The sequence below is a fragment of the Neolamprologus multifasciatus genome, chromosome 7 (assembly GCF_963576455.1).
Source record: "Neolamprologus multifasciatus chromosome 7, fNeoMul1.2, whole genome shotgun sequence".
Lineage (NCBI taxonomy): Eukaryota > Metazoa > Chordata > Actinopteri > Cichliformes > Cichlidae > Neolamprologus > Neolamprologus multifasciatus.
Window position 1 is genome coordinate 17,719,359 of NC_140445.1, and position 12,648 is coordinate 17,732,006.

The 12,648-nt window shown below is 39.2% G+C and overlaps 1 protein-coding gene across 5 annotated transcripts in view; it reads left to right on the forward strand.

Moving 5' to 3' along the window:
• Positions 1–12,648, forward strand: part of garnl3 (GTPase activating Rap/RanGAP domain like 3) — a 75,659-nt gene that overhangs the window by 37,568 nt on the left and 25,443 nt on the right. For all 5 annotated transcript variants that reach the window (XM_085164948.1, XM_085164946.1, XM_085164949.1 and 2 more), the window contains 4 exons: positions 6,336–6,410; positions 8,295–8,394; positions 10,361–10,479; positions 12,491–12,555. In XM_085164948.1, coding sequence (XP_085021074.1) covers positions 6,336–6,410; positions 8,295–8,394; positions 10,361–10,479; positions 12,491–12,555 — 359 coding nt within the window. The remainder of the gene's footprint in view (positions 1–6,335; positions 6,411–8,294; positions 8,395–10,360; positions 10,480–12,490; positions 12,556–12,648) is intronic.

The window sequence follows — 12,648 nt, forward strand, 5'->3', positions numbered from 1 at the left end:
TAACACCCCCACGCATGTCTCTCTGCACTGCATCTCTTTTTTGTCCCGTGCCCCTCGGGGGCTCTGGTACGAGCTCGATTGTGTACGTGTGAAATGCTCAAGTCGTGCCCTAAAATGTGAGCTGTTTAAGTGTGTCTGTAAGAGGGAGTGTGAGTGTGCTTCATCCATAAAGCCTCCAAAGCCTCTTAAGTTCATGAGATTAAGAATTGTGGAGATATCCGTTATTCTTTCACCGCTCAACTTTGTGTTGTCATTATGCACCTCTCTTGGCTTCTAATGTTTTTCCCTTTTATGTAGTGGGGAAAATAATTATTTGATCCCTTGTTGAATTAGTAAGTTTGGTCACTTTAAAAGAAATCAACAGTCTCTAATTTTTTATGGTAGTTTCATTTTGTTGGAGAGAAAAACACATTGAGTAAAAGTTATAAACTGATTTGCCTGTCATTGAGTAAAATAAGCATTTGATCTAAGTTGGCCCCGATTATTCAGAAATGAAGTATAAAATGATCAATCGCCTTCGATTTGGAGCTCAATGAAAGATCTTGCCTTTTGGGATTAGGATGATGATCATGATGAAGGTGATTGATCAGTCCAAAACTACAACGGAGGAGCTTGTTAATGATCTGAAGGCAGTTGGGACCGCAGTCACAAATAAGACCATTGTGACCACACTACACTGTAATGGACTGATATCTTGCAGTGCTTGCAAAATCCTCCTACTCAAGAAGGCACATATAGAGGCTTCGCTTAAGTTTGCCAGTGAACATCTAAATGATTCAGAAAAATGATGGGTTATGGATGGGTCTTCCAGTGTGACAGTGTCCAAAAACATACCACCAAGGCAACAAAGAAGCATATTAAGGTCATGGAGTTGCCTAGTCGGTCTCCAGACCTCAGTTCTATAAGAAATCTGTGGAGGGAGCAGAAGCTTCGAGTTGCCAAGCTGCAGCCTCTGTAAAGAGGAGTGGGTCCTCCTGAGATGTCTGCAAACCTGGTGACCAGCTACAAAAAACGTCTTATCGTTGTGCTCGCCAACAAGGGTTTCTCCGCCAAGTATTAAGTCATGTTTTACTTGATCATCCAATACTTATTTACATATACAGTTATAATTCTATATACAGTTACTGACTTGCAAATGAATTTTGTTAACTCTTATGTAATGTGGTTTTTGTTTTTTGCATTTTGGATTGATATTCGGCCTCGATTAAAATTAAATTTCCATCAAAATTAAAGACTGTTCATTTCTTTGCAATTCAGCAGGGAATCAAATAATTACTTCCCCCACCGTATATACGTTTGGTCCTTTTTTTTTCTCCTTTTCCTGTGTCTCCAGTATTGTTCCCAGCAGTGTTGAGGTGTTTTATGAGTTGTTTGTTAAAGCGTAGAAGCATAACAGGCTCCCCCTTTTCCCCTGTTGCCCCTCATTTTGCCTCCTCCAGCCCACCGGGTATCGTTGGAATGCAGCTTTTTCTTCTTTGCCACTCTTCTGTTCCATGATTTAAAAGCAGTGGCTACACAATGCATAGACACACACAAAAAAAACACAAAAACACACACACAGACTCCCCAGAGAGCTTAATCTCTCTTTTCTTCTGACATTTTTCTTTCTTTCACCCCATAACAACTGAAAGCCTATTCACACACTGCAGCACAAACACTTACCTAAAAACACAATTAATACTGAATGTCTCTCTCCTTTTTCTTCACATCCAGCCACACACACAAACACATCCACCAGGGAGGTAGTGCATTGCTCTGTATGAACGCTACATTGGTTTCCCCTCCATTATCTTGCGATTGGACAGTTAATGTTGCAGGAGGCACGAAAAATAGAGGAAGATGGTGGCCTACAGCTTTGACATTTACTTTCCATTTTCAGCACTCGAATACAAAATACAGATGTTAACAGAGTTGCAATGCTCATTCATTCACCCATAAACATGGGCACGTACAGGTCCATACCCCGACATGCGAAAATGTGCAGGGAATTTTGATGCCTTTTAATATGCACATAAAAAGAGAGAGCATCTTATTTTCATCAGTTTATTCTATAACAAAATGAGTTATGAGTTAGAAGTCTGCCATTTATCAGAGCTTCAGACCTGCAGTAAACATGCTTTGGTCTGTATTAAGTATTATGCAGCTATAGTGCTGTACTTGTGTGCACATTAGGGCGGAGTGAAATCACTGTCATATTAATAAGAAAAATGTTGCAAATATGTTGTTAAAATTATTTTCTGAATCACTATTTTAATCAAATTCTACAAGCCTACAGTATAGTCTGCATAAATGCACGTAACACTTACAGGTCTCCCATTTCTTTTGCAATGAGTCTGACGCTTACGGTGTCTCAGTTCTTTGAGTTACAGCAAACAGACGGACTCATTATCCACTCATGCAAGGTTAACTGTTTGCTTTCTGTGGTGGTTATCAGAATTTACTAGCATCTCTCATCATGACCTTGCAGTTGAGCTAAATTGGTTCAACTGCCAGCACCTGCAGACAGAGCCCTTAATAAAAGATCGTATAGCTTTTACTGGTTTGAGATTTATTTCACTTAAGGGTTAGGGTGACTGTGATTTTAAAATTATGTTTTAGCAAGCGTTGTAAATAGCTAGCTAGATATTAGCCAGGGACGCTTGTTGTTTCCTGTTGAGCTTAATCTGAAGATGCTTTTTGTAGTCTTCACATATGGAGCCTACTCTCCATCACCTGAGTCATGATGCTGGTCCTTCCAAGCATGCGAAAGGAGTTGTTAAAAACTGCTTCGCAAAACATCCTAAATCCACACAGCAGATGTTTCCGTTCAGATATTAATCATAGTGTCATTTTCTCATTGCTTTCTTGTTACAGCTACCTCAGTTTAGAGTTTCCATATACATCTATACAGTTATAGATAGTACTGACTGCAGTATCATAACTGATATCTGAACAGTGGAAGCTGAGGGAGGGGCAACTCACAAAATTGTCTCTTAACAATCCTCCATTAAGGATCACAGGTAAATCCTTGATGCGCTCACAAAAAGAGCCAAAAAAACTGCTTCCCTTGTTTCCGTTTGCAAGGCTTCTGCTCTTGCTAGCAGCACCCAGGAAAATGACATACACAGCAGAGTGAAAGGCTTGCAGTCAAGCTAGGTTCCAGAGACAATAGTCAAGTATGGCCAAAAGATGGCATGAAGTTACAGGATGGATGCAAACATGATGTCTGTTTTTAGCAAACACTGATTGCCTCACTTATTCTGTTGGCATCCCCACTGTGTACACATAGCATGTCAGAACATCATTTTTAAAATTGTTTTGCATAACACTTGGATAAGCAATCACTGAAACCAAAGAATACAAGGGTCTCACTTACAGAAGCATTTATAAAGTTTATTATTAAATCAGCTCAGATTAAACTTAGATTAGTCAGTTATTTGAAGAAAGCCCAAAAAGATGAAGACATCCTTTATCACAAATGACTTTTGCAACATATAATGCAAAAAACACGTGAATTTACAGTTAATGTCACAAAGTAACGGATACAGAAGAGTGTCTTGTATGCTCGATAGGCAAAAACTCAGAAGATGGCATATAAATAAAACCCACAATTTCCTTACTAGCCTTCTTACAATGCGAATGCCTATTTTCAACCCAACCCAATGTAGAGCCAGTTGCAAAATTTAATTTAAGAGCTTTGCACCAAAACCCCAGCTACAGTGCTCCATATCAGATTTAATTTAGTGTGAACAATAAAGTCAGAGTGACAGTTATTAATGATTTTATTTAGGATGCAAAGCTCTTGCCTTTTATCCTCACTTACCCACAGGAATGTTTTGAGTGGACTTGAACCCCCTGTCTCTCTCTCTCCATGATAAATGCTCTCTCATCACTCTTGTTCATCATTGCACTGGCCGTCATGATCTAATGAGCTGTTGAAGTGGGGCACACCACCCACTCTTCATACAGATCAGCATTGTGCCTTGTCCAGGTTTTGCACAGGCTTTGGCAGCCACTCAGAATATTGTGTTGGTTATTAGTTTATCATTGTTCATAACCCCTTACAGCATCACACTCTACTTTGAGCTTTATCTGAGGTAACGAGTGCACAGTCCTGCTTTATAGTCTTATTCTGCTTTTGACCATAATCTTGTTGTGTATAGGTGATTGTTACACTTGCTTTCCTCCTGCTTTATGTATTAGTTGCGAACTCTTTAACTTTGTAGGTCAGCGACACTGGATACTGTTTATTAGTTTTCTGTATTTGCTCCTTACCTCTCAGGACCTAGCTTGTCATCGTCTTTTTGCTTGGCTTCTCCAAACCATTTCTGACCATCTGGATGTATCACAACACGTGCAGGAATACACATCCACGCCAGATCTGTATTTATTTTTAATGTATTGGCAGATCAGAGACCTCTGTCAACGAGGACTGTAAAATAAAGCACAGCAGCCAACAGGATCAAAGGGCAAAGGGCAAAGGAAGTGCAGTATGGGAGGAAAGAGTCTCTGATGTGTTGCCTGGTAACAGAGCATCAGTTACCATGATGGAAATGGGGGTTTAAAAGAGGAATGAGGAGGTGAAGAGTAATAGACTGAAAGGAGTTTTACATGTGTCCACACGGACAAGAAGAAAGTAGTCAAAAAACAGCAAAACTGACTATTTTTCTTTATATATCATTGATCTTATTGATATTCTTGATCTTTTATAAAAATAACTTCACAGCATTTGTTTATACACATTTCTAAAAGATATTCATAGAAAGACACACACATTTGCAAACAAAAACAATTCTGCAAGCCAAGTGTAATGGGCTTATATTAACACCATAGTGTGTATTTTGTGTAGTTTGATGTGTAGTAGCAATTGCTTAATGACTTAGTTTAATCGAGATTAGTGGAAATGTTCAATTTGACTGTTGTTTGACCTGCACAGGCCATTCATCTTTCCTGCTAGACTCATGGTCTCATTATAAATGCTTTAAAAGACTCAAATTACTGTCTACTGCTACAGTCATGTGAAAAACCTACACATCTGTCCTGCGTTCAAGGGAGTTAGGAGGGCCTAGCACTTGTATTAAAGCGAAAAATTTGGTGGCAGCATTCAGATGTGTGTTATCACAGTGCAATAATCTTCCAAGGAGAAGACATCCCAGAAAATTCTTCCAAGATCAGCCTGTGCAATGCTCAGAGAAACTACAAAAAACCTGTAGAGCTACATCTCAGACTCAGGAGAGTAGGCTCCATGTTAAATGATAAAGTTCATGACAGTTCAGTTAGAAAAAGACTGAACTAGTATGTTCTGCTTAGAAAGGTTGCCAGAATGAAGCCTCTTCTCTCTAAATTCAGCACAGCTCATGTTCACAATGGTACGTCTGAACGAACCACAACACTTCTGCATATCACCACAAACACCTCACACTAACTGCCAAGCACGGCGGTGGAGGCGTCATTATTTGGGTTGTTATACCTCCACCCAAATGAAATGTGATGTTGGGATCTTAAGCGTGCGGTGAATGGTTGCCTGAAAAACCTCATTAAACTGATGCAATGTTGTGTAGAAGAGTGGGACAAAATTCCTCCAAAGCGATGTGAGAGACTGTTAAGTTATTGCTGCTAACGGTGGTTCTACAAGTTACTGAATCATGGGCTGTACTTAGCTTTTTACAGGAGTGCACATAGTGCTGTGAAATGTGAATTAGCAAGCTAGAAAACTATAACTACACCTCAGGTCTGAAATGCTTAAATGGAAATGGTCACGTGATGATGATTCTAGGTAATATTTGGAATCACTGACTTTGCACAAAAATCAGCTGCAACTCTTTGCAAGAGAGTGACTAAGCATCAAAATTTGCCCAAATATGGGACCGTTTTTGGAAGCTGTACACAGTGAGACAGGATAGCTGAGCTGCTCTCAGGCTTTGTCTTCTCTTGTTTCACTCAGTCTCCACACTATTAACTTTCCCATTTCATCTCATGATGTCTCCTCTCTAGTGCTGCAGTAGTAAGAGGTGAGTCAGCAAGAGAGAGATAATTGTGGTGATAAGTAGAGGGTGCCTGAGGAAAATTAGGAGAAAAGTTTAAAAGTTAAGAACTGTTTCTAAAGTGAAGGGAGACTTGAGTGAATAAGGGTGAAGAGGGTTAGTTGGTAACATATTCATGGAAAGGGGTTGCTAATGCTGCTGTTGTCACATGGAGGTGATGTTTTACCACGGTTCCTCTTTTTTCTGTGAGTGCAGCCGGCTCTGGTGTATTTATAGCCGGTTTATTACTGTCTGCCACAAGTCACTGTTTATCAGGTGTCTAATTTTGACCATGTCTCCCTCTCACTATGTCTGTCTCTGTCTTCCTCTCAGCTGATATCCAGTGATGCAGATGGGGCCATTCAGAGGGCGGGACGCTTCAGGGTGGAGAATGGCTCCTCAGACGAGGTGCGCACTATATCACACACTTTTGTGCTCAAATGCATCCTAACAAGCCTCTTGTCTCAGTCTGGCTCTCAAGGTTTTCTTGTGCTGATTTTTGGATCCATAATTGTTTTGAGGGCCTGTTTTAACTCAAGCTGATTGAAGGTGACAGAAAATTTTATAAAATAATATTTTAAGCTCTTTTTCATTCTCCATTCTTTCACTAAATAGTATTAAAGGTAATTTAAGAGGTGGCTAGAGTAGAGTAATATAAAGACTGGAAGTATGGGAAAACTGATTTCCTGGTTCTGTCCAAAGTTACAAAAAATACCTTCCAGGACCTCTAAAGCTCCTAATTACGATGTTATATAAAGGTGGTATTGATTTTCTTATCTAATGCTCAGCAGAGAGGACAATAAGCATCCCTTTAACATGACTCATGTAGCTGCCGCTACGAATTGCTTCTTCATGTGGTTCCCAAATTTGGGTTTATGACTCATCCATTAGGTCAAAAAGATATATCTAAGGGGTCACAAGATGAATAACAGATGATTAACACAAAAAAACAGGCCCGTTTCATAAATTCTGGCTTTTCTCCCATAGTTGTTTTTTTTTCTTGTTAAATGCAGGCCAGTTTGCTTTCTGTAGCTGCTGAAATTGTTCACATCAAGCAATCTACACACTCCTGGTGGACACACCATTATTTTATAGTGATATGCACAGGGGTTAGTGCGGTGCCAGAGCACAGCAAACACTTTTTTTCCTCCCCTGAGGAAGTAGAATTGCCACATTTATCATAAAAGACATTTATCATAAACCTTATTTTGTGCCAGAGAGCCCATGAAAACAAACTGACAAATTGGTCAGAGCTGTCATATTGATGTGATGATTGATTTGCAATGTCAGCTCGAGCACAGCAAGCAAACATTCCAACTTTGAAGCTGCCGTTAGCTGCAGGCTACCTTCAGAGGCTCCAGGGATTTCAAAATAATTTTTTTTTATCTGGTCTGTCTAGTGGGTTTTTTTGTGGGGGAAAAAAGATGACATTTAAACACATTATTTTTCTTCTTGTGGCAGGTCTTTATTTACCTCACCTGCTTAAATTGATCATATACGTTATTCCTTTTTTTCACAACTATAGTCATATTTTAGTCCCTTTTGAGTTAGTGCATTATGATGTTTACACAGCCTCAACATTTCCTATATCTGTGTTTAATTAAATTCCCTTTATACTAAGCCATCCCATTTCTTATTAAGGCTTTAATTGTGAAACATTTGTTGTGGAAACGTCAGGAAGATTGTTATGTGAAGAAATACATGCACATGTACATAAAATTATTTGTGGCTATGGCATTTGTCCTCTGTCAGCTGGTTACTAATAATGTATGACAAGAGATAACTTTGAGTGAGCAGAACAAACGCTGGCCAGTACACCAGTACTGCGACTAGCTCCTGCATTTGCTGATCTTTGTTTCCTTTTTAAGTCAATTTCCAAGAATGCAGCAACAATGCATCTCTATCATGGGGCCGCCCTATTATGATTTACTGCCTCGATTTTGTCCAACATGTTGGTATTATTTAGGATGTGATGCAATCTGCAAAGACAAAGGTTCTCTTAATCTCAAACCTTAGTCCTCCCACATTTTTAAATTGAGAGCCATGATACAAGTAATAAACAGTTACATTATAGCTTTTGCTGTATCTGATTTCCTGCCCTGTAATATAATCAGTACTGTTTTATTGTGTAACAGTTTTCCACAATGAAGACTGCTGTGACTCAAGCTGTGACTATCATTATAACATTGTGGCATATGTGTGTGTGTGTGTGTGTGTGTGTGTGTGTGTGTGTGTGTGTGTGTGTGTGTGTGTGTGTGTGTGTGTGTGTGTGTGTGTGTGTGTTTGAAACAGACTTTGGACTACACTCCAGGAACCTGGAGGAGAACCGATGTCCATCTGGAGAATCCAGAGTACCACACCAGATGGTTCTTTAAATACTTTTTGGGAAAAGGTCAGTGCTTCTCTGCTGTGCTCTGTTTAAAAAATGCACTCACGCACAGAGCTAGCATGACATAGATCAAGAAATGCCTCCGTATTTGGAAGTTTGTTATCAGCCTTGTCCTCATGCACCGCTTTTCATTCATCTAACCATATCCCCACTGAGAGTCTTAACTACACTCCAGCCCAATACGTCACCCAAGGAGAAAGCTCACTAAGGACATACAGTATCACTAGACAGACAACGCTGCACAAGATAGCACAATTAAAATTTTACCCTTAGCTTCTGAAATGAGACTGTGCAGCAACCTAGCAACTGTGAGAAGCTGTTAGGAATTATTAGTATCGGTCACCTGTCCTGCACCTTTTTCATAATTTCTCCACCCACATTATTCCCACTCTGCATTACTTCCGTAGTCTTAAACCTCAACTCATTACAGGGAAACCTCATTGCTGAGGTTTCCCTGTAATGAGTTTAGTGAGGAAGATCAGCTGAGAGGTGAGGTAAAGAGCAGAGATATTTGTGAAGGAAAGTTAAGACAGGAAAACTATCAGCTATGGAATAACAGAATAAAAGGCATCTTTTTCCTCTTCTGGCCAGGGTCTAATCATACTATGGCACGGGCAGTTTAAAAATGAGCCACGTCGCAAGAAATTTGGCTCGACCTGTTTTGGACCGCAGCTGAGCCATCTGTGTCTCACAGCCCGGCAGAGTCGACTGCATCGCACAAAACAACACATTATGAACTCGAGGCCAGCTACTTTAACACAAGCTTCCTGTTTGATGAAACACCCACAGTGGCACACATCTTACTGATAAGAATAAATCTCTCTGTGTCTGTTTCCCTGTTATACTCCATTAAATATGACAATAATTCTTGAGGCTGCTCAAAAAAAACGAGGCTCAGTAGTAAGCCTATAATTGGAACGCAGCTTCACGTTACTGCTTACCTTAAGCTTAAGAACATCACCGATTAGGAATAAACAGAGCTTATAACCAAATAGAATAAAAGAAACACACACACACAGGAAAAGAAAGCATTAGCTGAGGTGAGGACGAAGAAAGAGGCAGCAGAGAACCTGCATCTAATTGGGTTTGGATGGCTGTTTGGCATTGTTTTGGATATGTTACCCTGTCAACCAAAGAGGCGGAGGCATGAATGTGAGACTCTGCTGCGATCTGTGTAACTCTAGGTTTTAAATGAAAGAAGAGAATTTAATGAAAGAAAAGGCAGGAAGGAAGACAAAAAATGAAAAAACATCAACAACAAAAGACTAAAAACACAGATAAAACAGCAGAGAGATGACTGGGCCCCGCCTGGAGGTGGAATAACAGTTCAAGTAGATAGCTTACTCTGTCAAAGCTCCATCTGTCAAAGTCTTCTTGGATTTTATGAATCAGTGGGGTAAAGCTGAATTTGTATTCCAAGGTATAAGTCCCAGCGTCCCACTGTGTATGGCTGAAAAGCAGAATCTTAGTAGCAATAGAACTTTCCAAAGCAGTTGATCAGAGTGTGGACTGACAGAAGTGAGGTTGTCAGATTAGTTAATAAAGAAGAATGTTATCTGCATATAAACTGAATTTTTGATTATGTAAATTTGTTGCTATACCTATGATGTCATCAGTCTGTCTTATGGCTGAGGCAAGAAGTTCAATGAAAAGTGACAGAAGAGATGATAATTATCCTTATCTCGTACCTCTGTTTAAATTGAATGGGTTGGATATTAGTCCATTAGTGATTACAGATGCTGTTGGAGTGTTGTATAGGATTAGCTGTTTATGTAAGGACCAAATCCAAAATGTTATAGGAGGCAGAAATTTCCAGCTCAATTTATCATTTTTTTTCCTGCATCTAGAGTAAAAATTATGGCAGGAGCTTTGATTTAATATCCATTTTACTATTGTATAAGTTAATCAGTTGAATAATCTTGATCTCTTAATCTTAATCATATCTGTAAATGATCTCTGTCCACCATAGTCCACCAAAATTATGTGGGTACGGATGCAGAGAAGAATCCCTTCTACCTATCGGTGGTCCTCTCGGACCAGAACAACCAACGTGTTCCTCAGTACCGAGCCATCCTCTGGAGGAAGACGGTGAGTTCACTGTCTATGCACCTAGCAGCAGTAATTTTAAATGCTTCACATCTCTTAGACATTCAGGATCAGTGTTGGGGAGTAACAGAATACATGTACCACCGTTACGTATTAAAAATACAAAATATGAGTAACTGTAGTCCGTTACAGTTACCGTTTAAAAAAGTGGTATTCAGAATACAGTTACTTTGTTGAAGTAAATGGATTACACGGCGGTCTTTTCCTGTTTCATATGTTAGGCTGCCCCCTCTCTATTTTTGGTAATTTGGTGGAAACCCAAACAAAACATGCATTAAGAGGCTCTAAAGCCTGTGTCTCAATCTCTCAGCCCATGTCACCCCTACTTGCAGCCCGCATAATGACGTGACAAAACATTTTCAAAAATTATTGTTCAAAAAATTATTTAATATGAAGGCAATAGGCAGAGTGTTATTGGCATAGCCCTAAATAATGTAGCCTCATGGACAGTGTAGCCCAGTTGTAAGTAAGCTATTAAGACTCGACTGTACACTGTGTTCGTGTTTTCCTCCCAAACAATAAGTTCTGTTGCAGCAGCCTTTCAACGCCTTTCTCTGTCTCTCGCTGACAAAGTTGACCCAGACAACAAAGTAAAGATAGTTTTCAGCTACGAGCCCGACACGGAACAGACGTATTAGCCAGAGGTCCCTTTTGGAGCCATGGGCCTGTTTTATATACACGCGGAATAGTTTTCTATACGAGATCGCTCCAAAAAGTGCAGCCTTACCTAATGTCCACCTAAAATGCTACTCATTTTATATTAAGATTTAAAAATCTGGTTGGTATTAGTATGGCGAATAACCTTCAGTAATAGTACTAAATCACACAGCAATAGTACATTCATGTAGTTGTAAAAAGCTTGATAATATATTAAGTAATCCAAAGTATTCAGAATACGTTACTCTCATTGAGTAACGTAACAGAATACGTTACAAAATACATTTTGGGGCATGTATCCTGTAATCTGTAGTGGAATACATTTTAAAAGTAACCTTCCCAACACTGTTCAGGATATATGCAATACATTTTTTTCTGAGTAAAATTATATATAAGGTTTTATATTTTTGCAGGTATCATTAATTGAAAGAATTTTCAGCAAACTGTATCATATGACATGACTGCATTTCATTGTATTGTAAGCACTTTCTCACTGTTGGACCGATAAATGCTGAGATACCTACTTTTCAATAGTTTCATCAAATAGCTGCAGCCCAATGAGATGATCAACAAAAAATCATCGTGTGTAATCTTAAAGAATAATTCACAAACATTTATTCTTTTTAAAATCTTAATCTGTAAAGCAAGTTAGATAAATGTAGCGGCAGTCGTGGAGTCTAAATTCCCATATATTTTATGGGAATTTAGACTCCACTAAAAGTGCAGGTATTAAAAGTTTTAGCACACTGGTGCAAAGATTAATCCTAAACACCGACATTTTCTGCTTAATTAAACAGTTGTGGGGGGGGTTGTTCCTCAGATCTAAACATGGAAAAGCACAAAATGTGCAAAGTCCCTTAAAAATAGTCTTTAAGGCACTATGCTACTCCACTTTTGAGTCACCGTTTGTGTAGGTGTGTGTGTGTGTTAGAGAGAGATGCATGATTATTATGGTGTGCATCTAGTTCTGTGATTCAGTTTCATGACCAAGATAGCTTGGATCTAATTTTGCCCTCCAGCCTCGTCTGGAACCTGATTAGGGTGATGCACCTCCGCTGCCTGATCACATTGATTTATCTTGTTTCTGTCAGACTCTAACTGGTACAGGATGTTGTTGTTGAACAGAACAACTTTGTCTTCTCTTGAATTGCTTCTGTTTAATCTTTTAAGTCCTCTGTAATTATTCTGCAAGTAGTTGAAAAATCTCTTTTGTGGTCTGAATTTCTAAATACACACACCAAAAAATGTACTAATTATTTCCAAAATGAACAGATGTATAAAACCCACTATGTTATAATATGATAATCACTGATCTGTGTCACTCTTGTTCACACAGGGAACTCTGAAGATCTCCCTTCCCTACAGCCCAACAAAAACACTATCAGTCAAGTCCATACTAAGGTGAGACGTGCAGCTCTGACCTTTTAGTCACTACTCTTTATACCCTCTTTCCAATGCATGAATGAGATTTTATATTGTTGTTTTCTCATTCTA